The 25,343-nt window shown below is 42.8% G+C and overlaps 3 protein-coding genes across 3 annotated transcripts; all 3 read right to left on the bottom strand.

Annotated features, from left to right (window-relative positions):
- Window positions 1-822: 822 nt before the first annotated feature.
- Window positions 823-15,704, bottom strand: nploc4 (NPL4 homolog, ubiquitin recognition factor). The gene is made up of 17 exons (XM_083904904.1): window positions 15,530-15,704; window positions 13,855-13,935; window positions 12,086-12,195; window positions 11,200-11,460; window positions 11,046-11,094; window positions 10,873-10,967; window positions 9,464-9,587; window positions 9,196-9,375; window positions 7,999-8,085; window positions 7,721-7,792; window positions 7,519-7,645; window positions 5,189-5,349; window positions 5,000-5,071; window positions 4,807-4,899; window positions 3,237-3,353; window positions 3,046-3,148; window positions 823-2,960 (listed from the first exon to the last, which is right to left on the bottom strand). The coding sequence occupies exons 1-17, from the start codon at window positions 15,542-15,544 to the stop codon at window positions 2,800-2,802; spliced, it is 1,908 nt and encodes a 635-aa protein (XP_083761030.1). The 5' UTR covers window positions 15,545-15,704; the 3' UTR covers window positions 823-2,799.
- Window positions 15,705-17,422: 1,718 nt separating this feature from the next.
- pde6gb (phosphodiesterase 6G, cGMP-specific, rod, gamma, paralog b) lies at window positions 17,423-18,833 on the bottom strand (the record flags this gene model as incomplete). The annotated part of the gene is made up of 3 exons (XM_083904735.1): window positions 17,423-17,499; window positions 17,595-17,635; window positions 18,691-18,833. 3 exons carry the CDS (start codon window positions 18,831-18,833, stop codon window positions 17,423-17,425), a joined length of 261 nt encoding a protein of 86 aa, XP_083760861.1.
- Window positions 18,834-23,331: 4,498 nt separating this feature from the next.
- On the bottom strand, window positions 23,332-25,343 carry oxld1 (oxidoreductase-like domain containing 1). Its single transcript, XM_083905042.1, has 3 exons — window positions 25,149-25,343; window positions 23,570-23,958; window positions 23,332-23,460 (listed from the first exon to the last, which is right to left on the bottom strand). The coding sequence occupies exons 1-2, from the start codon at window positions 25,197-25,199 to the stop codon at window positions 23,629-23,631; spliced, it is 381 nt and encodes a 126-aa protein (XP_083761168.1). The 5' UTR covers window positions 25,200-25,343; the 3' UTR covers window positions 23,332-23,460; window positions 23,570-23,628.

Consider the following 25,343-nt stretch of genomic DNA (forward strand, 5'->3'; position numbering starts at 1 on the left):
TTAGGTTCACAGACCGTGGGGAAAACGGACGTTTTAAATTTTTTAAATACTTCACTCACTCTCCTTTCTTTGCATCTATACATAGTTTGTCAGCAGCAAGTTTTGCGTTCTCAATTTACTATGAAATTCACGCTGCTGCCACGGCAACAACGTCTGGAGACAAATAAAAAGCTAACATTTTCGCAATTTAGCATCAGCAACATATACAAGCTTTTCTTGTAAAAATTTGACTTTGATATGATCGACCATAATGAGAGAAGTCCATCAGAGCACCACACCAAAGTCACTCACTCTCACACCAAAGTCACTCACTCTCCCACACCAAAGTCCATAGAGAAAACCAGTGATTTTAGCTCACAGGGACACAGGAGCTGCTGGTCCTCTGCTGCCTCGTGTGGTCACTTTGTGTCACTGAGTTACGTCTAAAGTAAATATTTTAAAAGCTGAATTCACTAAAATCAGTCATTGTAAGTTAGTGATGGAGGCAGCAGTGGATCAACAACTCCTGTGAACTCCTGTGTGCTGTGATGTTAAAATCACTGGTTTACTCTATGGACTTTGGTGTGGGAGAGTGAGTGACTTTGGTGTGGGAGAGTGAGTGACTTTGGTGTGGGAGAGTGAGTGGTTTACAAAAGTCTGTCTAACAGTGAAGATAAAGACGTGAACATGTAGACTTCATAGACTTCATCGTAGACTTAAACTGACTCAGATTTATTAGCTCAGTCTCTTGTTTTGACACCAAACCAAACCTCAGAGAGAAAATCAGTTACAAATTAAACCTTAATATAAACCAACAAATAAGAACTAATGACATCATGTGCAAAAAACATTTTTTTTGTTTTGTTTATTTTTTATTCATTTTTTTGGATATTTTTTCTCTCTCCATTTAGTTTGAAATCCAGGTGAAGAGCAGACGACGACGACGACGACGACGTTCTGCGTCCTTCGTTAACTCGGCCGCGACGCGACGAGCAGAACGAGTACAAAAGAAAAAAAAAACCAACACGCAAAACAGTCGGCGCTGTTCAGTCGTTAGCGTGACGTCAGAGGAGTCGCTCAAAAAGTGATTCACGCACACACGAGAAGGGGGAGGAGCTAAGGAACGACATCATCAAAGAAAAAAAAGAAAAAATCCAAACATTTTTCAAAACAAAACTACGACTTAAATCTCGTCACTTCATCAACTTTAAACCTCATAAATATCGTTAAACCTGCAGATCGCCACTGGAGAGGCTCGTTTCCTCGACAACGGTGACGCCCGTTTACGCTTTTTCACGTAAAAACAGACGCGAGCCGCGGTTCTTAAAGACAAAGTCCACGACGAACGTCGGCCACGTGGATCAGAACACGGTGGACATTTCTGAAACGAGTCGGTTAATTTGTTGTACCGTTTTTATTTTAACGTGGAAATGCAGAAATTAAAGTTGCAAAAAAAAACAACGCAGTTTTTACGTACAAATGACGTCAGGTGATCGGAAAACAAAAGTCGCGGATCGCCGCACACAAGACCGCGAACAAATTCGACTCAAAGACGAGCACGGATGCCAAATTAGCGCCGGTCTCACGAGTTTACACAAAACGGAAGTGAATTCCGGTGAAAACATGCAGCGGTTACGTATTTATTTTTACCGACGCCGTGAGAATTATGTCGTGGAAACGTACGTGAAATGCATATGGTTCAAATCTCAATTTTTTGTTTTCTTTCGCAAAAGACAAAAAAGAGAAAAAGAAATCACGTAAAAACAGACGTACGATGTTAGTTTTTAAAGATAAACTCGATCAAAATGAGATGGAAATTCGTCAAATTAGTCGTAAAATTCTCGGGCCGCGCGAGTTCATGCAAAAATGGGCGTGAATTCTGGATAAACACAGGATGCATTCAACGAACACGCAAATGATTTGGCGTACGTTTTTTTTTCAGACTCGGTCCGATTTCGCCAATCCTGGTGACGTTAAAAACGCCTTCCGTCTAAATCCACGATGGTATGCAGATAAATTTGCGTACGCTCGAAATGCGTTACGTACAAATTAGAACGTTTAGGTTTCTTTTGCTCTCACGTTGAGTGAAGTTCGTCAGAGAACGAAAAACGAGACGACGACGTCGTAACTGTAGCGCTGACTAAGTCTAGCGCTGACAGGTGATTTTAAATTAGCTATGTTGCGTATGTTCAAGTTCAAAGCACAAAAAAAAAAAGTCGTGAAACGGGAATTTGGAAATCTCAATGTTTTTAAATTTTTTTTACGCTATTTAACTCTGAAGATAAACTCGGACGAACTCCCATGATTGTACGAAGGTTCTAGAAAAAGCCGAGTTCCACGCCAGAGTCCAGATTTTTAACTTAACGCTACTATCCAATATTTTTTTTTTGTCTTTTTAAAAAAAGAAAAAAAAAGGAGAAAAAGAAAGAAGAAATTCGAGGCTGAATTAAATAAAAGTTTCCAAACACAGCAAAACTATCCAGAGGACGTGGTGAGAGTGGGCGGAGCCCTGATGTTTCCTGAGTCGCATCAGGACTCTAGTTACGGTGGGAGGGGGCGCGGTTATCTCAGGGGGGCGGGGCTATTGACGGAAAAAGGGTCTCAGTCCAAAGTGCTTTCAGAAACGAGGGATTTAAAAAGAAAAGAAGATGAATTTAAACGTATACAGCTGCGTCCGTCTGTTGCCACAGCAACCGCTCAAGTGGGAGGGGCCAATGAGAACAAATCCAGAAGCGTCAGCCGGCTGGTCCTGGAGCGGTGATGTGGTGGGGGAGGGGGGCGGGGCTTCGTTGTCGTCGTTGTTGTTGTTGTTGTGGGTGTTTAAGTGCGGGGCAGGCTGCACATTTCACAGTGCTCAGTGCCGGGCTGGTTCATGAAGGTGCAGTGAAGACACGACCACATGGACGAGGACGACGCCCCCGGAGCCGAGTCTCCGCCCATCGCCGCGTAACCCGAGCTGGACGGCTGCCCGCCCACCGTGCCTGAGGAGGACGTGAAGAAACATTAATTAAGCTCGTGTGTGTGGCGTTCAGGGCCGGACGGTGAAGAGCTGCGACGGCGACTCACTGCACAGCTGCTCGATGGTGGCCCACTGCTCAGACTTCTTCCAGGTCTGAGCCAGATCCTCGTTGGAGGTTCTCACGGCTTCGAGGAGCAGCCCGATGCTGTCCTGAAACAACAACAACAACAACAACAACAACAACAACTGTGACTGCGTTTCATTGACAAACAGAGACGCAGGAGGAGGCGGGGCTTACTCTCAGAGGCATGACTTCGTTGGTGACGAGGAAGAGGAGCAGGTGGAAGTCGGAGACCACGTCCAGGAACGATGAGGAGGTGCACTGGGACAGGTACGTCGCTAAGCTGTGGAAGTCCTGGACAAAAACACACATGTCGCTACGATAATGTCCCGGTTCTTACGTACAAACAACGTCAAAAAAGTCGCGAATCCCAGCGATGCACGTAAGATGCCAAATTAGCGCCGGTCGCAGCAGTTCACGCAAAACGGGAGTTTTTTACGACGCCCTGAGAATTACGTCGTGGAAACGAACGTGAAAATTATATGGTTTAAATCTTTTGCGGAAAAAACTAACGCAGAGGAAACCCAAGAGGCCGGTTCACGTCAGTGACTCAATTTTTTTGTTTTCTTTTGTAAAAGAGGGGGAAAATAAGAGAGAAAGAAATCGGACGTACGATGTTGTTTTTTTAAGATGAACTCGACAACAAACGTCGGCGGCCTAAGATCAAAACACAACGGAAATTCGCCAAATTAGTCGGTAATTCGGTAAGTCGGACCATTTCAATTTTATGGGGGAATACGCAGATGTCAAATTAGCGTCAGCCGCGCGAGTTCATGCAAAAACTGGGGCGTGAATTCTGACACGTGATGCATTCAACGAACGCACAAATGATTTGGCGTAGGTTTTTTCAGACTTGGTCCGATTTTGCCAATCCTGGTGACGTAAAAAATGTTGCCTTCTCTCTAAATCCATGACGGTATGCAGATAAATTCGCGAGCACGGCGCATACGCTCGAAATGTTACGTACAGATTATAACTTTTAGGTTTTTTGCAGTCGACGAACGCTGGACAATAACAGCAGAATTACACGTGGACAAATATGTCTCTGGTTTAAATGTTGTGTCGCAAAGTTCAATTTGGGAAAAAAAAGCGCAGAAGAAACCCACGAGGCCAGTTCATGTCAGTGTCTCAATTTTTTGTTTTCTTTCGCAAAAGATGTAAAAACGGACGTACGATGTTGGTTTTTAGCGCTAAACTCGACAACAAACTTCGGCGGCCTTAGATCAAAACACGACGGAAATTCGTCAAGTTAGTCGTTAATTTGTCGGACCAACATCACGTAAAAAAACAGACGTACGATGTTGGTTTTTAGCGCTAAACTCGACAACAAACTTCGGCGGCCTTAGATCAAAACACGACGGAAATTCGTCAAATTAGTCCTTAATTTGTCGGACCAACATCGCGTAAAAAAAACAGACGTACAATGTTTTTTTTTTTAAAGATAAACTCCACGACAAACATCGTCAAATTAGTCGTTAATTTGTCGGACCAACTTTACGTAAAAAGCAGACGTACGATGTTGGTTTTAAACACTAAACTCGACAACAAACGTCGTCAAATTAGGACCATTTTAATGTTATGGGGAAAACGCAGGCGCCAAATTAACGTCGGCTGTGCGAGTTCTTGCAAAACCGTTCGGTGTGAATTCTGGAGAACTGGCGATGCATTCAACGAACAACGCACAAACGATTTAGCGACGCAGGACAACAACAGCGGAACCACACACGGACAAACACGCGTCTCTTACTTGCGTCTCTCCGATAATGTCGCGGTTCTCGATGTGGAAGTGCTGAGTGGAGCGGAACGTGTACTGAGGATCCTTTGGGAAGGTGGTGGTGATCTGTCAAAGACAGGAAGCACAACATTGAGACCGCGCACACACACACACACACACACACACACACACACAGGTGTCGAGTGTGTGAAACAGTTGTTCTCACGTCGATGATGAGGTACTCCACAGGAAGAGGCCGTGCGAGAAACGTGACGTCATTCCCAAACTTGTCTTTGTCCTGTGGGTTAAAAGACAGAGAGAACGTCTCACACTCTTTATTTCCTCAAAAACAGCAGCATCAGCATCAGCAGCAGCAGCATCAGCAGCAGCGAGGGCTGCAGGTGTGACCTCTGACCTTGTAGAAGACATCTGGGACGTACTGCTCGGGGCTGGACTCTTTGGCGAAGCCCAGCTCGGGGGCGTCTCTGCAGGGCAGCAGGCACTCGTCTCTCACCAGGGCCATGCACTGATTGGACACCTGGTATCCTTCAAAGTGCACCTGGTTGTCTGGACTTCCTGCAGACGAGAAGCACGCAAACCAGCCGTGATTCATGCGTTTGGACCAGGAACGCGAGTTCAAATCCACTCCAGATTTAGTTACCAGTTACAGACATTGATAGTGACGTTCAGGGTTTGTTGTTAGTTCACACACAGATGTTTAAAAACCTGTTGCGTTTGCCTGTTGTTGGAGTCAAATTATGTTAGAAACAGTTTAAAATGACAAACAAACATCATTATTTCCTTCTCAGAGTCTTTAGTTCACATGTGCAGCTCGTTTGTCTGCACACGTGTGACAGTAAAACACGTGGCATCAGATGAGTCGCAGTGACATCAGCGCCAGCTGCTGCACAAGCCTCATTAGTGAAGCCGTGATGTCATCGCTGAGCGTAAACACAGAGGACATGAGGTTTCTATTACACTGTTCAATAGCAACGGCCATAACACTAACACAGATATACATGTATATATGTATATACATACTGTACAACTACAATCAGTCTCTAAAGACATTTTTACTCACATTTCAAACTTTAATCTCATAATTTTTATTTTTTTTTTAACATATGGCTGACTTTAATCTCAGAATTAAGGTAATGTTTTACTCCGATTTCACACTTAATCTCTTCATTCTGACTTTTTTTAAATCTCACAATTAAGACCATTCTTTTTTACAGATATCTAAAGTCATGAACCTCCTCCTGCTGCTCCTCCTCACTCAGATATCTAAAGGCGTGAACCTCCTCACTCAGATATCTAAAGTCATGAACCTCCTCCTCACTCATATCTAAAGTCATGAACCTCCTCCTCACTCAGATATCTAATGTCGTGAACCTCCTCCTCCTCACTCAAATATCTAAAGTCTTGAACCTCCTCCTCCTCCTCACTCAAATATCTAAAGTCGTGAACCTCCTCACTCAGACATCTAAAGTCGTGAACCTCCTCCTCACTCAGATATCTAAAGTCGTGAACCTCCTCCTCACTCAGATATCTAAAGTCGTGAACATCCTCACTCAAATATCTAAAGTCATGAACCTCCTCCTCACTCAAATATCTAAAGTCGTGAACATCCTCCTCACTCAGATATCTAAAGTCGTGAACCTCCTCCTCACTCAGATATCTAAAGTCGTGAACATCCTCACTCAAATATCTAAAGTCATGAACCTCCTCCTCACTCATATCTAAAGTCATGAACCTCCTCCTCACTCAGATATCTAATGTCGTGAACCTCCTCCTCCTCACTCAAATATCTAAAGTCTTGAACCTCCTCCTCCTCCTCACTCAAATATCTAAAGTCGTGAACCTCCTCACTCAGACATCTAAAGTCGTGAACCTCCTCCTCACTCAGATATCTAAAGTCGTGAACCTCCTCCTCACTCAGATATCTAAAGTCGTGAACATCCTCACTCAAATATCTAAAGTCATGAACCTCCTCCTCACTCAAATATCTAAAGTCGTGAACATCCTCCTCACTCAGATATCTAAAGTCGTGAACCTCCTCCTCACTCAGATATCTAAAGTCGTGAACCTCCTCCTCACTCAGATATCTAAAGTCGTGAACATCCTCACTCAAATATCTAAAGTCATGAACCTCCTCCTCACTCAAATATCTAAAGTCGTGAACATCCTCCTCACTCAAATATCTAAAGTCATGAACCTCCTCCTCACTCAAATATCTAAAGTCGTGAACATCCTCCTCACTCAGACATCTAAAGTCGTGAACCTCCTCCTCACTCAGACATCTAAAGTCGTGAACCTCCTCCTCACTCAGATATCTAAAGTCGTGAACATCCTCACTCAAATATCTAAAGTCATGAACCTCCTCCTCACTCAAATATCTAAAGTCGTGAACATCCTCCTCACTCAGATATCTAATGTCGTGAACCTCCTCCTCCTCACTCAAATATCTAAAGTCTTGAACCTCCTCCTCCTCCTCACTCAGATATCTAAAGTCGTGAACCTCCTCACTCACATATCTAAAGTCGTGAACCTCCTCACTCACATATCTAAAGTCGTGAACCTCACTCAGATATCTAAAGTCGTGAACCTCCTCACCCACATATCTAAAGTCGTGAACCTCCTCACTCACATATCTAAAGTCGTGAACCTCCTCACTCACATATCTAAAGTCATGAACCTCACTCATATATCTAAAGTCGTGAACCTCCTCCTGCTCCTCCTGCTCACCTGAAGCCACCACCGTCACAAACTTGGACCCAAAGAATCCGTCTCTGGACAGTCTGCAGGGGTTGGAGTGTTGGTTCTGGAAGTATCCGGCCGTGATGCACTCCTCTGCGCTCAGATAGTGAGAGTCCTGAGGAGAAAACCATCACATGACTCCCACCATCACATGACTCCCACCATCACAAGCCGCTGCCCGTGTCCTCACCTTGTTCCTGGTGTAGCGGACGGTGCCTATCCTGGTGTCCTCGGAGAGCAGGTCTGAGAAGATCCAGCCCATCTGAGAACCAGGAGAGAGGACACAGGTGAGGACAATGCTCCTGCTGCTGCCACCTAGTGGCCATAACTGCACCACATATTAACATTTGTCACGGTAACTTTTCACAGACTTTTTTGTTAATAAGCCAATAATGGAATGCTGGAAAAGTCGATAACAGGAGGGCTGGTCTGAGGCCAGTGAGGGGGCGGAGTCAAACTGACACTGACCTTACAAAGCCCCAGTTTGGCAGCAATCTCATCCACAGCTGCAGCTTTGGGATCTTCCAGCAGCTCCAGACTGTTCTGAGTGGCCGTCTGTAACAGAGTGGTGAAAAAGAAAAAGAACACACGTCAGTGAACGCATTCTATCACAATCTACATTTTCTATTCATCGACTTATTTTCTCATCATCTTGGATGATCATCAAATCCCCGACTTCGTTAAAAAGAGGTCTGACTTTGTTTAGAGGGTCATAGGTCACAACAGTTTGGAAGGTTCACATATGAGGAAGGTGTCACGTGTTCAAATAGTGCCGAGTCACCACTATGAGCTGTTTAGAGCCATTATATACTGTATGTTCAATAAACACTGAGTCACCACTATAAGCTATTTGGAGCCGTCATATACTGTATGTTCAAAAAAATGCTGAGTCGCCACTGCCTTTGTTTGGATCTGTCATACACTGTTAGTTAAAAAAATGCTGAGTCACCACTATGAGCTTGTTTGGAGCCATTATACACTGTTTGTTCAAAAAAAAATGCTGAGTCGCCACAACTACAAGTTTGTTTGGAGCCGCCATTTACTGTATGTTCAAAAAAATGCTGAGTCATAACTACAAGTTTGTTTGGAGCCGCCATATACTGTATGTTCAAAAAAACATGCTGAGTCACCAATACAAGTTTGTTTGGAGCCGCCATTTACTGTATGTTCAAAAAAATGCTGAGTCATAACTACAAGTTTGTTTGGAGCCGCCATATACTGTATGTTCAAAAAAACATGCTGAGTCACCAATACAAGTTTGTTTGGAGCCGCCATTTACTGTATGTTCAAAAAATGCTGAGTTGCCACTTTATTCATTTGGAGGCGCCATATACTGTGTGTTCCAAAAATGCTGAGTCGCCATCATACACCGTTAATTCAAAAAATGCTGAGTCACCACTGCATTTGTTTGGAGCTGTCCTTCACTGCATGCTGAGTCGCTATTCTGAGTTTGCTTTAGAGCGGTCTTGAACTGTATGTTCATAAAAATGCCGAGTCACCACTATGTTCGTTTGGAGCTATATGAAGCAATGCAGGGCATGAAACAGTAGGTGGCGTCGTAACAAACAGGTAAATTGAAGGGCCCATGTCTACTGTCTGCCTTTTTCAAATTCACACACTTTCAAGGACTTCAAGGACCTTTGGGCTCGCTGACAGCTCACTGACCTGTGGAGGCTCATAGATGGCGGCCACCTCGGCTCTGATGCCCAGTGGGATGTCCGTGTGCTCCGTGTATTTGCCGTACAGAAGCCCCACCCTCTGACTGCCCGTCTTCCTCCAGAAGTCCAGGAAGCTGTTGGCGATGGTGTGGTTCTCAAACATGATGTTGTCCACGTGTCTGTATTTCTGAGAACAAGAAGAAGAAGAAGAAGAAGAAGAAGCTTCAACTGTGTTTCTTGTCATCACGGTGAATCTGGTCTGTGTGCTGCAGTACCTGTCTGTTGAGGATGATGGCGCTGGGCTGACACTTGGTGCAGATGCCCTCAGGCCACGGAGGGTGAACGTCGCAGCCGGACTTGATTTTACAGCTGATGTTTTCTAGAGCAGCAAACTTCCCTCTGCAGGACACCGACCACACGGTTACAGGTGACAAATAGTGTGCCAGGAAATCGATTCACGAAAGAATTGCGATACATCGCGATATAAAATGTCCCAGAGTCGTGTTTTCATGACGACTGACCGGAGAAACGTGACGTGTTTGACGTCACGTTTGCGTGCCATGGCAGCGGAGTTCAGGCACCGTTCACCAGTTAGCTCCATTAGCTGTGTTAGCTCCTTTGGCACCGTTAGCTGTGTTAGCTCCTTTGGCGCCGTTAGCTGCGTTAGCTCCTTTGGCACCGTTAGCTCCTTTAGTGCCGTAAGCTGCCTTAGCTCCTTTGGCACCTTTATCTGCATTAGTTCCTTTAGCGCCAATAGCTGCGTTAGCACCGTAAGTTGCGTTAGCTCCTTTGGCACCTTTATCTGCATTAGCTCCTTTAACGGCGTTAGGTCCTTTGGCGTTGTTAGCTGCGTTAGCTCCTTTGGCGCCGTTAGCTGCGTTAGCTCCTTTAGCGGCGTAAGCTGCGTTAGCTCCTTTAGCGCCGTAAGCTGCGTTAGCTCCTTTAGCGCCGTAAGTTGTGTTAGCTCCTTTGGCAACTTTATCTGCATTAGCTCCTTTAACGCCGTTAACTGCATTAGCTCCTTTGGCGCCGTTAGCTCCTTTAGTGCCGTAGCTGCCTTAGCTGCTTTGGCACCTTTATCTGCATTAGCACCTTTAACGCCGTTAACTGCGTTAGGTCCTTTGGCGTCGTTAGCTGTGTTAGCTCCTTTGGCGCCGTTAGCTCTTTTGGCGGCGTAAGCTGCGTTAGCTCCTTTATCGCCGTAAGTTGCTATAGCTCCTTTAGCGCCGTAAGTTGCGTTAGCTCCTTTGGCACCTTTATCTGCGTTAGCTCCTTTAACGCCGTTAGCTGCGTTAGCTACTTTGGCGCCGTTAGCTGTGTCTACAGTGGAACTGGAGCGGTGTGTACTGCGTATGCGTGTCTCTGTTTTTAAACTTAACTTAACGTAAACATGATGTCACACACATGTTTTTCCGGTCAGTCGTCATGGAAACGCGTCGTGTGTCAACATCTAACAAAAAGGCACTTTCATTTTTGTTACACAGCAATGAATAACTTAATAAATGTGAAAAAGACACTTTAATGTGTCCATTTGGACTGGAGTACATGGTCTTTTGCACACCGACAGACTGAAGCAGATGTTAATCGTAGCCACTAAAATCGGAGTCAAATCGTGAGATAGTGAAAGATTTCCTCCCCTGATAAACACAACTTGATTTTAACCAAATATAAAAAAGCTTCTCACTTATCAGATCCGCCGGTCAGTTTGCGCAGGTATGCGTGGAATGACATGTGCTTGACCGGTGGGTCCAGGTGATTCAGGTAATCTTCGTCGAAAGGCTGAAAGAGAAACGATACAGATCATCAGATCATCACAGAGTCACGTTAGCTTCAGCAGAGCAGAGCGTCCGTCCTCACCTCTAATGGAACACAGTGCACACATTTACCCAGAGCACCGTGACGACACCTGTAAAAGAACCAGACGACAACAGCGGCGTGAGCATCGAGAGTGAAATCGTTCTTTACGAAAAACAAAACAACAGGCGTGTGCGTTACTGTGTCTCCGTCTCACAGCTGCGGATCTCTGTTCCTGTAGATCTTGCCGTCCTGTTTGGTCAGATACTGGTCGATCTCGTCCTCCTCCTGGACCTGCGGGGCGGAGGAAGAGCGGGACATCAGGGAGGAGGAGGACGACGACGAGGCGGACGGTAGCGAGGAGGAGGAGGAGGTGGAGGAGGAGGAGGAGGAGGTGTGCGGCAGGGCCGTGTCCATCACCTCCCCGGAGGAGGAGGTGGACGCTCCAGACGGGAAGAGATACAGCATGTCACCGTGTCTGAGAGAGAGAGACAAACACGTCGTTTAGATTCTCAACGAGTCATTCACTTCATCAGATGTTGATCAAAAGTAATACATGACTCGGGTCAACATTCACTCTGCTGCTGAAATGACTCAGCAGAAAATCACAAAACACCTTTGATAGTGTGGACGGAGTCACTGCTGACCCCTGACCTCTGTGTGTGTGTGTGTGTTCTTGTACTTGCAGCATACTGAGGACCAGTGAGGGGTTTTTAACCAACAAAGTGAGGACATTTTGGTCGGTCCTCATTTTGTTTTCATTCAAATCACTTCCTCAGGTTGTAAACATACTATACTCTGTTTAACTCCTCAATTTGGTACAAAAACCCTGTTTTCCAGTCCTGGTGTTTCACACACTTTTTGCTCTGGGGCTCCACCTGCAGACATGTTATGGTACTGCACCCAGTAGTTCTTTATAGATGTCATTCATGAAGTAGATATTTGTAATCGTGTTGATTTATAAAGTGGAAATGCTGGTCCTCACTTTGCCAGCACTTTTACCCGGTCCACAGTATGCAGCAAGTACAAGAATGTGTGTGTGTGTGTGTGTGTGTGTGTGTGTGTGTGTGTGTGTGTGTGTGTGTGTGTGTGTGTGTACTCACTTGATCTTCAGCAGATTCAGCGATTTATTCTGAGACAGAATCTCTCCGGTTTTGTTGCGGTTCTGGTAAACGGAGAATCCATTGGTGTTAAAGCCAAACTCTTTGGCCACCTGTGGAAGACGAGAGGAGGAAGAGGAGGAAGAAGAAGAAGAAGAAGAGGAGGAAGAAGAAGAAGAAGAGGAGGAAGAAGAAGAAGAAGAGGAGGAAATATTTCAGCCACATCAACAATAAAACGTTATATAAATGTGTTAATGATTATAACGTTTTAAAACTCATCTTACTCTTCTTCTGCGTTCAACTCAGCATGAGACTCTGCTCTTGTTTTAGTGTTTTATTGTTTAAACATTGTTATTGTTTTATAAGTTTATTGCTTTTATATATATTTTAATTTTTTTTATTTTGTCTCCTATGTTTTATTTATTGTATTGTTAAGCACTTTGTCCCAGCTATAGCTGCCTAAAGTGCTCTATAAATAAAGTTGAGTTAACATTTCTGTGTCTCTCACTCAAACATGTTGTTTAGACTGAAAATGATCCGCAAGATTATAATCTTAATCTCATGCATTTCTTCTTATGGTGCTTCCTTCACGGCTTCATGCATAAACGAACGACGAGCAAACGCGAGGAAAACTCTGAGAGGAAACGCGACACTCTGCTGCACACACACACACACACACACACACACACACACACACACACACACACACACACACACACACACACACACACACACACACACACACACACACACACACACACACACACACACACACACACACACACACACACACACACACACACACACACACACACACACACACACACACACACAATTTTCTTGACCGTTGATCAAACCTGGAAATGATGGCGTTCTCAAATGTCTTGTTCTTGTTTTGAATGATTCTTTTGTTAGAAGCTGAAAAATCACAGCCAGAATGATTTAAAACAAATGTGCTTAGTGATTTAAAAATCAAGAAATCTTAAGAGCACAGACATGAAACAGACGGACCTCCACTGAGCAGGAAATCATCACTAACTCGTTTGTGTTTGTCTTTAATAAAACTGTTTTTGAAGCTTCAAAAAAAATTTAAATAAATACGTACAAGACAGAGGGTTTTTCACTAAAACAGGACATTAAACCAGCACAAATCTGGTGAATGAAGAAGAGCTGGAGGATTTGCAGTGCATTATGGGACGTGAACCTTTACTAATATTTGTTATAATATTCTATGACACACACACACACACACACACACACACACATTCTTGTACTTGCTGACAAAGTGAGGACCATCATTTCCACTTTATAAATCAACACAATCACAAATATCTATTTAATGAATGACATCTATAAAGAACTACTGGGTGTAGTACCATAAAATGTCTGTAGGTGGAGCCTCAGAGCAAAAAGGGCTGGATTTTTTTTTAGATTTTTTTAAATTTTTGGTACAAAATTTGAAAAAAAAAATTTGACCCAGAATGTTTGGTCCAAATTTTGACGAAAACGCCATATTATACTATGTCGTCCAAAATTTGAAAAAATCTTTGCAAAAAATGTTGGTCCAAAATTTGACAAAAAAGTCAAAAGTTTTCTTTTTACAAATTGAGTATAGCATGTTATAGCAACCTAAGGAAGTGATTTCAATGAGAACAAAGTGAGGACCGGCCAAAATGTCCTCACTCCGTAAAAATGACCTCATTTCGTTGGTTAAAACCCCTCACTGGTCCTCAGTATGCCGCAAGTACAAGAACACACACACACACACGTACCTTCTTGAGAAAAGAAGTCGCCGTCTCCCTCTTGGTTGAAGGGATCTTCCTCATTCCATCTGGGGACTGAACTCGGACGATCTGATGAGACAAACGCACAGACAGCAGCTCGTCTTCAGTGTCATTATGGACATTTGTCAGGCAGACGAGTGTCCACACGAGTGTCCACACGAGTGTCCACACGAGTGTCCACACGAGCGTCCACACTAGCGTCCACACGAGCGTCCACACGAGCGTCCACACGAGCGTCCACACGAGCTACATCTACGTCAGCTTAAGTCCGCGATGTTTTAAGAACACGTTCACGTCTTTATCTTCACTGTTAGACAGACTTTAACAACAGGAAACTGAAGTTTGTAAACCACTCACTCTCCCACACCAAAGTCCACAGAGAAAACCAGTGATTTTAGCTCACAGGGACACAGGAGCTGCTGGTCCTCTGCTGCCTCGTGTGGTCACTTTGTGTCACTGAGTTAAGTCTAAAGTAAATATTTTAAAAGCTGAATTCACTAAAATCAGTCATTGTAAGTTAGTGATGGAGGCAGCAGTGGATCAACTACTCTTGTGAACTCCTGTGTGCTGTGATGTTAAAATCACTTATTTACTCTATGGACTTTGGTGTGGGAGAGTGAGTGGTTTGCAAACTAACAAAAACACAGCAGTTTTTGGCAAGGTGACATTTCCTTATGTGTTCCTAACACATTTTCTGCTGTTAGGAACTATTTACTTTTAAAATTCTGCCAATCACTGACCACTCTAAGGGCTTAATAATAATTAAAATAATATTCTCATTGAAATGTATTTTATGGATGTTATTGTAGTTATTGGTTTGTGACAGTGATATAAACGTACTGGACTTAAAACATGACTAATATATATATATATATATATATATAGATACTATTCATAATATTGAATATTTTTAGATAATTAGTCAGGATATTAAAGGAAAGGAAGTATTAAGCATTTTTAAGCATTTGAGTACCACACGAAATGTCCTCACAAAGACGTGTCCTCGCAAAGACATGTCCTCGCAAAGACATGTCCCCACAAAGACGTGTCCTCGCAAAGACATGTCCTCGCAAAGACATGTCCCCACAAAGACATGTCCCCACAAAGACATGTCCTCACAAAGACATGTTCTCACAAAGACATGTCCCCACAGCCACACACACACACACACACACACACACAGTGGTGACAGGACATCGGGACAACGATGACAGCGCAGAAACTAGTGTTAACATTAGCTTTAATATCATATCTGCACATCGTTGAGTGTCAATAAACACACAACATAAAGACCGAGTCAACACAACAATGTCTTCCAGTCCACACACAGACCTCATATTCCGTGTCTCCGTTTGCTCTGGGAGCTAAACACGGTAATGACACGGTTAGTATTTTAGCCTGTGTCGGTGACGGTGATGTTGCTACACCGTTAGCTTCTCTCTTTTATTATTATCATTATCCAGTAGCCTTGAGCTACGCAAAGAGCTAACATTAGCCGGTTAGCCAAAGAGGCCCCGCATTCTCTCTCTCTTACGGTAGAAGTGATAGCGGCTAACGTTAGCAGACGAGCTAATTGTGCTGCCTCATCACTCCGGACTCCGGCGGCTAAACAGCGTTAGCTCACAGGTTAGCATCGTCCAGCAGCGGATGTCATTGTACTCACGATGTTTTCAGCCATGTCGCCGCTCGGGGGTCACTTCTCCCCGCAGACTTCGCCTCGTTTCGCGCACAGAACCGCACAGAAAGTCCGCGCAGCGTTACAGTGACAGTGCGTGTGTTCGCGAAACTTCCATCCCGCAACTCAAACACCGGGTGTAGCAGACATTGGTGACCGACCGACCCGATTCACCAGCGGCGGTCCCTCACTGCAGCCGAGCACGGGCGAAACAAGCCGCGGACAAAAAGAAAAACAAACGTTCCGCTTTGTCTTGTGTCAGATTAAAAACATTCTGCTGACGGAAATAATCGCGATTTACGATATTACTACACAGGAAGTTGTTTTTAAAATGGGCGGGGCCCTCCGTACCTTCATGATTATTAGTTTGTGGAGTTAAGACACAAAAAAGGATCAAGGCGAGAAAAAACAAACAAGAGTCACCATCGTCCGTGCATTATAACCAACTGTACACGCCTTTAAAGATGGAAGGAATAGTTTTATCATTTTAAAAGCTTCAGTTTAAGCTTCAGAGTTTCTCTGAGTGACTTTATGACCGTTTGCCTTTTAATCACAGCAGATATTTAGTTAAACAAAGTTTCCCGTTTCTAACACAGCGCCCCCTTTTGATGACTTTGAACGAAAAAAGTATGTTTGTATGGGAGTGTGATCGCTTTAAAATTAAAATGATTTAATAAGTCTTTTGTATAAACTCCAGTCAAGGGCCTTGCTTTACGAGGGCGGCCATCTTGTGCCGCCGTTTTCTACGGCAGCCCAGACGGACAAAATTGGCCAGATCGAGAGTTTTATTATTCTTCAAATTTGTGTCCAAACTCAGCAGGTTTGATTAGCAGTGAGCACTTTGACGTTAGCGGTAAAAGTTTTCCTGTAAAATACGATATCGTTTTAAAAATAATGGAACTTTCAGATTATTCATGAATAAATGAATAAATGAATAAATCACTGCGTCTCCTTTCCTGTTTTTATCTTTTATTTTTTCACCCTCGTTCTGTAGAGACGACAAAACTCCACGACACATGAGTTCACGTCTGTGTTTTTATACACTCAAACACATCAATACACGCTCAAAAGACAAGGAAACGTTAGCTTTATCAATGTTTTATATATATATATATATATATTAAATATAACAACGGATAATAAATACACAAATAAAAAAACCTACATCACGTTCCTCTACAAATGTGAGCTACAGTAAAACGACGTACAGACACAATTTATTTATTACTGTGTGAAAGTAGAAGAAATAAACACACGACAAAGAAAACAAACATGAATATTAATATTATTAATATCACACAGGGAGACGATGTGAAACCAAGAGATTTAACTTTTAAAGTCGTTTTTTTTGCATCAAAATAAGGTGAAATGACGTTTAGAGGAGAATAATGAAGTGTTGTGTGTGTGTGTGTGTGTGTGTGTGTGTCGGTGAAGCAGATGTTGACGTTCTGATCTTCGCTCTCTACAGAAAACACAACCTTTTTTTCTCTGTTTTGAATATTTTCCGCGACGCAGGAAAACGACCCACGACCACGGGTTTGTCACTTTGACTCAACGCGAGGTTTTAAACGTGCTTCAGTTTCATGGTTTATGTCTGTGAGGAAGAAGAAGAAGAAGAAGAGGAAAGAGAAGAGGAAAGAGAGGAGGAAAGAGAAGAGGATAGATTCTAAACCTTCTGTGTGAAGAAGAAGAAGAAGAAGAAGAAGAAGGATGATGAGGATGAGGATCCAGGGGAAGCTGCTGTTGTTGTTTTTGTAGAACATTTTTTCTCTTTTTCCATTTTTTTCTCTTTGTTACAGTTTGTGTGTCGGGAACAGTTCCAACACTTTGGAGCAGGAGGCAGGTGTTTGGGGAGTGTTTGGACGCGGCCGGTGCTCGGGCTCAGATGATGCCGTACTGAGCCAGCTCGTGCAGCTCCAGGTGATTGAAGGCCTCCCACGGGCAGATGACGGTGATGTCTGCGGGGGGGGAAGAAAAAAGACGTGACGCAAGAGCGTTTCTGACATAAGAAACAACAACGAGATGCGTTTTTTACAGAGACAGGTGAGCTCACCTGTGCCTAAGCCCTCCATTCCAGGGATGTCGTCACCAAAGCTGCACAGAAAAAACATCATGACTATGAGCGCCCCCTGCTGCTCAACATCAGCGAGAAACACAAAACAGTGGCTAGTTTGTAAACCACTCACTCTCCCACACCAAAGCCCATAGAGAAAACCGGTGATTTTAGCTCACAGGGACACAGGAGCTGCTGGTCCTCTGCTGCCTCGTGTGGTCACTTTGTGTCACTGAGTTAAGTCTAAAGTAAATATTTTAAAAGATGAATTCACTAAAATCAGTCATTGTAACATTGACTTTGGTGTGAGAGAGTGAGTGACTTTGGTGTGGGAGAGTGAGTGGTTTACAAACTTCTAACAGTGAAGATAAAGACGTCGTAGACTTAAACTGACGTAGATTTTATGAGCTAACTGTTTAGCTAAGTGGCTAAAAATCTTTTTTTGTGTGTGTGTGTGTCTCTTTTTCCGGCAGCCATTTTGTTTTCACTGAGAGTGAGGTTACGTTTCTCAGGCGATTTGTGTGCTAACATGCTAACATAGCATTAAAAATAATGCTGAATTATAGTATTAGCTATTATGGATGCATGCTAACATTAGCAGCTAGCAACAGAAGTGATAAAACAACTCCTGTGTCCCTGTGATGCTAAAATCACTGGTTTTCTCTATGGACTTTGGTATGGGAGAGTGAGTGACTTTGGTGTGGGAGAGTGAGTGGTTTACAAACTTCAGTTTCCTGTTGTTAAAGTCTGTCAAACAGTGAAGATAAAGACGTGAACGTGTTCTTAAAGACGTCGTAGACTTAAACTGACGTAGATTTTATGAGCTAACTGTTTAGCTAAGTGGCCAAAAATCAGTTTTTCCTTGTGTCTCTTTCCCGGCAGCCATTTTGTTTTCTCTGAGAATGAGGTTTAGTATGTCAGGCTGCAAAGTAGGTCATTTATGTGCTAACACGCTAATGTAGCATTTTACAAAATAATGCTGAACAATAGTATTAGTTATTCGGGATGGATGCTAACGTTAGCAGCTAGCACCAGATATGATACAACAGCTCCTGGTTTGTTAAAGTCTGTCTGGTCCACGTTCTCGTTGCCTTACCCCTGGATTCCTTTTTTCGGAGGCTTGCTCTTGAACTGACGCGTCTGCCTCTGCTTGAACTTGGGCGGTCCTTTGCGAGGCGTGGCCGGGCCGCCGCTCACCCGCGTGGCCGACTTGATCTCAGCTTTGGGCTCGAGGTTCATCGTGAAGCAGGTTTATCTGACCTGAGTGTGTGTCGTCGTGGTGATGATGATGGTGGTGAGGACACCTTTAGTTTAAATAGAGGAAAAAACAATAATTATGGAATATATGGAATATGGAAGTCACATTTTGATGGAATGAACCTTTAAAACCTGAAGTATTTAGACAAAGTCGTAAAAAACAAAACAAAACAGTTACATTCAAATTCAAAATACCAAGGTCTTTTAGGTTTTGTTTTCTGACGTAACTGGCAACCAGTGGTTGCTCGGCAGCTGAGACTCTACTGACTGCAATGATTGGTAGACGGCGGTAGGTGGCGCCACATGACGCCAAAACATGATTTCAAAACATAAACATGATTTGCAGTCTGCAAAATATTATTTTTAATGCAAATATTTAGTCTGTACTGTTGTTGTTGGTGAGTTCAGTTTGTTATATGAACATTATTCCTGAGTCTCTGTGACATATTAGGAGGATTTTATCATTTATTACATAATGCACCTTTAAAATTGGGTTGCACAAGCCCCTCCCCCCTCCCAGATGCCCCTCCCCCTCGTCCCAAACACCTGTTTCTATCAGTGAAAAACAGGTGAAAACAATGTGTTTTGAAGTTTGTCTTATTTAAAGAGCGGTCGACGACACAGAGTAAATATCTGATGTGTGAGCGTCACGAGGCGTTCAGGAACTCCCTCGTTTACATTTTGTGAGAGCAGAGTTTTAGCATGGGAGTCAATGAGAGCTTTGGACAGAACTCTCTGCGCTTTGAGGGGATTTTAAGAAAAAGTGTAAGTCGCATCAAAACGAAAACAACAGCAACGTTAGACGACGACCAGAGCTACGTTATGATGTCAGAAGTGTGTGTGTGGGTTTGAAACTGTGGTCAGGAGAGAGCAATACACACTCGTTATAAAACCTGTAAAAAAGACACACAACTTTAAACCGTGATTGTTTAAAAACCGTAATAGTTATTAAAACGTTCATTCAGGTGTGTGTGTTAGCGTACGACTGCAGTTCTTTAATGTGAAGTCACCTCTGTGTGACTTTACAGATTATAATCTGCTCACTGCACCAGGATTTACCGTCATATTCCCACGTGATTGAACGTCTGAGCTGGACCGCGTCGGTGTGTGCGTGTGTGTATGTGTGTGTGCGTGTGTGCGTGTGTGTGTCCTGCAAGGACGACCCAATTTCCCCGTAATCCCAGCTCAGGTTAATAAGCGACACCCCTCCTGTGTAATCTCATTAAAACAAGGACAGACAGCAGAGTACAGATTATATGCTGACTGAGCAGACGATCCTCAAACTCAGTCTTAGCCGTCAAACGTGGACGATGCTGCGCGTTTAAAAACGTCGTTTACTGTAACACAACGTTTTATTTTGAAAGAGTAAAACCAGGCATTTCCTGAAGATATTTACATTCCTGTATAAAGTAACAGTCTTATTTTTATAAGAAGTAAAAGTCTTAACGTTTATGACATTTACTATCACCTGTGAGCTAAGCTACAAAGACTTTCGCTAAAGTTAGCTAAACTATCAGGTAAGCTAGCACATAAAGCAACAGTTTGTTTTGTTTGTGAAACACAAACATTTTTAAAAAGTTAAATCGCAGAGGAAAGCTAACGTTTTAGCCAAACTAGCGTCCATAATTTTCCGTTTGAACAAAATCATAAAAACTAGCACAGTAAATTAGCGCAGCTTCGGTAAATAGTCGGATTAACTTTCAACGTCACCATAACTATGAGTATAATATTAATTTAGCACACAAATTCCCAGTAAAATCCACATATCTTGGCTAACTTTCGCTGCGGTCTGTTTGCTAACTTTAACGTCATTGTTAACGTAGCGCTCGGTTCATGTTCACCCTCATACTAGCTTTAGCTGCAATACGTTAATAACGTTAACGTTGTTATCAGTTCACTCTCATCCCGACGCTAACGTCCCTACAGTTTGACTAACATTAGCTAAACACGTCCTTCCTCGAGTTAGCGTAGCTCATGGGTAATAATTAAGCTAATGTTAGCTACAATCTGTCTTAAATACGTGGATAAACATACGTGGATAATGACGACAAAAACCACGACTGAGGTGTAAAAGGAAGTAGCGCCCTCGTGTGGCTCAGTGACGAATATCGCAATGTAAATCGTAAAAAAAAGTCAGAAAGAAAGTCTGCGTTAAATAAAGTCAACGTTTTTGAAGTATTTAAGTAAATTTCCCTTCACGCTAACGTCCGTTAGCTTCACCTGAACATTCACGTTTACATTTATTTCTTCATTTAAAGTTAATTTATGCGCATATTCATTAGACAGTAGAGTGTGCTTTTAATCAGCTTTAAAGCTCTGCTCTCATTAGACGTCTCATGTTAATCCACTTAACTGTGACACACACACACACACACACACACACACACACACACACACACACACACACACACACACACACACACACACACACACACACACACACACACACACACACACACACACACACACAGCAGAATAAAGTAAATATGAATCACAGCATTATTAATGTCATCCATGACATAATAATATAATAAACTGTATAAAGTGAATGAGTTTCTATAATTATAAATAAAAACTGTGTCACAGATTAATGTTTGTGAAATTCTTTGGAATAAATCCTTCAATTTAGCTTAAAAAGTAAAGAAAGTCTGATTTTAATTTGAAATATCAACGACAGAATGTCTTAATGTCACAGTTTAAACTTTAATGATCATTAACGAGTGAAAACAACAGTTCAGTCAAAAATAGAATCTTAAATTCACTCATTTCATGTCAAATCTTTCTCCCGTCACAGAATTTCTTCTCCACTTTCTCTAGTTTTAAATCTTGGCGGCGCGCGGTGGTGCAGCGGTGCACAGGTGTACTCACCGGCTGCTGGGTGAAGGACAGACGGACTCAGACGTGTGGACTTCTATGCTAGATCTGCTGCTGTGGGGGCCGCTGCCGCTCTGGGGCCCTCTTATATTCTCAGCCCTGCAGAGGATTATGAAGACGCCTCCTCCTCGTCCTCCTCGTCTTCGTCCTCTGACGTCAAACACCGGTGCAGTTTGTTTACGAGGACATTTGAAGACATTTAAGGTGGCATTAAAGTATAAAACCTCCTGAGTATTTATAATAATAATAATAATAACCAGGACTGCAGCAGTTCCCTGACCTCACTTTGGAATCCGCAAAATCTTTCGCTCATTTGCGTAGGCTGCAAATCGCCAAAAATTGGACTCCAAATTCAAAATGTCCGACTTCCTGTTGAGTTGAGGCCATGGTTACGGTCGACTTTTCTGTTCGTCTCGGTCGATAACATCTTCTCACCAAGTTTCGGGAAATGGTGGAACTCGGCGTGTGCCAAAGTCACAGGGCACTTCCTGTTTCGTGGCAAATGGTCAAAATTCGTGGCCACGCTGTTTTGAATCCGTGACGTGTCGAGTACAAACTGGCGTGTTTTTTTTTTTCACGTCGGTGCGACAAACGCACTCGGACGAGTTTGCTGATTTGCGTAGGCTGCAAATCGCCAAAAATGGACGCCAAAAATCTAAAATGGCCGACTTCCCACACCATTCGTGGCGAATGCTCAAAATTCGTGGCCACGCCATTTTGAATCCGTGAAACCTCGCGACAATTTTTCACCTATGATGCGTCTCCTACAAATTGACGTATTTTATTTAATGTAGGTACGACAAACGCAGTCGGACGAGTTCGCTCATTTACGTAGGGTGCAAATCGCCAAAAATCCAAAATGGCCGACTTCCCGTTGAGTTGAGGCCATGGTTACGGTCGACTTTTTTGTTCGTCTCGGTCGAAAACGTCTTCTCACCAAGTTTCGTGAAATTTGGTGGAACTCATTTTTGCAACTGTAGGGGGCGCTGCTACAGAGCCCTTGAGCAACCGGGAGCCCGGGAACTATGACACTATTGCGTTTTCACCAGACCTGACGTCCATGCAAGGTTTTTTATGCTCGTTAACGGCCTCAAAAATGAGCGCAAAGACACGGATAGAATAATAATCTGAAGGATTAACGACAGGCTCCTCCCACAAAGTGAATGAAACGTCTCTTTATCTAATTAAAATAATACACACACACACACACAAGTGGACAAACCCCAGGCTCCGCCCCCTGATGTCATCACACAGTTGGATCAGCTGAGAGAACACACACACACACACACAGTAATCTGTGTGTTTCCATCACGTCACAGTGGTCAGTGAGATTATAATCCTCTGGACAAACCAGATCAAAACAAGAACATACAGTCCTAGTGATTTACTTTGAAGAACCACAAGGGGGCGCTGCATCTTTTAAAACCAATCCAGAAGCTACATTTGGTAAAATGATGGTAATGTATTCCCCATTATTAAAAACCAGTGTCCGGCGCCCTGCGGTGGCTCGTTGCGGTGCTGCAGTGAAACAACAGGGCAGGAAATTAGTGAGATTTATTTGTTAAAAAAAAAACTCACAAACAGAATTTTAAATAAAAGCCTTAAATAGAATCACACGCGTAAATAAATATGTTTTAACTTCACGTCAACGATAAATAAAAATTTATGAGCTTCAAAGGAAGTGAATAAAAGCAAAAAAAACAAATCAAATAAACACACGTTTGAATAAAAACCACTCACTCTCCCACACCAAAGTCCATAGAGAAAACCAGTGATTTTAGCTCACAGGGACAAAGGAGTTTACTCTATGGACTTTGGTGTGGGAGAGTGAGTGGTTTACAAACTTCACTTCCCTGTAGTTAAAGTCCGTCTAACACTTTGATAAAGACGTGATTTTATCACGTCACGTCTTCTTCAGGAGTCTGATCTCCATCTTCAGGTACGTCTTAAGGTTCTCGTCGAGGACGCTCTCCTCGATGGCGGCGATCGCTCGGTCGCCGCCATCGCGGTAGAACGCGAGCAGCTGCTCGGCGTGAGCGATCCACACACAGTTGTGACAGCCGCTCATGCAGCAGTGAGTGGGAGCAGGAGGTGGAACCTGGTCAGGAGAACCAGGTCCTGGTCCTGGTCCAGACTCAGAGGAGTCGGGCGGAGGAGGTGGTTCAGCACAGAGACCGCGAGCAGTGCCGCACCAGGACTGCAGGGGGCAGTGCAGCAGTGAGAGGACACACAGCTGGAAAACAACAGTGTTGGTCAGAACTTTAGCTTCTTAAATGTGAATATTTTCACGTTTCTGTCATTTTTCAGCTTCTTAAATGTGAATATTTTCACGTTTCTGTCATTTTTCAGCTTCTTAAATGTGAATATTTTCACGTTTCTGTCATTTTTCAGCTTCTCAAATGTGAATATTTTCAATTTTCTGTCATTTTTCAGCTTCTTAAATGTGAATATTTTCTCATTTCTGTCATTTTTCAGCTTCTTAAATGTGAATATTTTCTCATTTCTGTCATTTTTCAGCTTCTTAAATGTGAATATTTTCACGTTTCTGTCATTTTTCAGCTTCTTAAATGTGAATATTTTCACGTTTCTGTCATTTTTCAGCCTCTCAAATGTGAATATTTTCAATTTTCTGTCATTTTTCAGCTTCTTAAATGTGAATATTTTCTAATTTCTGTCATTTTTCAGCTTCTTAAATGTGAATATTTTCTCATTTCTGTCATTTTTCAGCTTCTTAAATGTGAATATTTTCTCATTTCTGTCATTTTTCAGCTTCTTAAATGTGAATATTTTCTCATTTCTGTCATTTTTCAGCTTCTTAAATGTGAGTTAACTAGAACTGTCACTAACTATTATTTATATAATTGACAAATCTGTCGAAAATGTATTCATTTCTAATGAAAAAGTACCCAGAAATATTCTTATTTAAAAAGACTTAAAAACAGAAAACTTGTTCTCATGAATGAAAATACATTAAAATCGATTAAATCAAATGTCAAAACAGTTAACGATTCATTTAGAAGTCGATTAATAATCAATAATCATCATCATTTGACCCACGTAAGAGAGACATAATAAACTATGCTGTAGTTTAAGTCTATAACATATGATACAATATGTATATTTAATAAAACACGTGATACAATAGTCAAATATAAAGATAACGTCAGAAAACAACAGACATTTAAGTGAAAAACGTAAGAAATACGACGTGACATTGAGTTTTGACCCGAACTTTCGTTTTAACCTTTCATTTAAAAAACGTAAACGTTACACTTTTTGAATAAACAACGTTAATTTAAACGTAAAAAAAACCCGCGATTATTACGTGTTTCATGTTCATTAAACCAAAGAAGAAATATGAAACACTAACACAATGTCAGACTCTATGCTCACGTTAGCCCGTTAGCTTCTCCGTTAGCTTACCTTCCGCAAAGAAACCGACGTTTTCGCCGCTTTTCCACGCAAACACAGCATCGTCCCGGCGACGACCAACGGTGCCGCTGCGTCACACTCGCTCGTTAACGTGAAACTATGTGACGTAGTAACTTCTTAATGACGTCATAACACACACATCTGGGTTTTTTTTAGCCGCCGGTCACAAACAAGCTAGCTGCTCCG

Source organism: Microchirus variegatus, assembly GCF_963457635.1.
Source record: "Microchirus variegatus genome assembly, chromosome: 18".
NCBI classification, from domain to species: Eukaryota; Metazoa; Chordata; class Actinopteri; order Pleuronectiformes; family Soleidae; genus Microchirus; species Microchirus variegatus.

Excerpts from the sequence above, each read along its gene's own strand:
- nploc4 (XM_083904904.1), bottom strand. Across the intron at positions 7,646-7,720 it reads TCCGCTACACCAGGAACAAG|GACTCTCACTATCTGAGCGC; the intron begins GTGAGGACACGG and ends TTTTCTCCTCAG. Across the intron at positions 4,900-4,999 it reads TGGAGTACCTCATCATCGAC|ATCACCACCACCTTCCCAAA; the intron begins GTGAGAACAACT and ends TGTCTTTGACAG.
- oxld1 (XM_083905042.1), bottom strand. The coding sequence starts at position 25,199 with ATGCTGTGTTTGCGTGGAAAAGCGGCGAAAACGTCGGTTTCTTTGCGG. Across the intron at positions 23,959-25,148 it reads CGTCGGTTTCTTTGCGGAAG|CTGTGTGTCCTCTCACTGCT; the intron begins GTAAGCTAACGG and ends GTTGTTTTCCAG.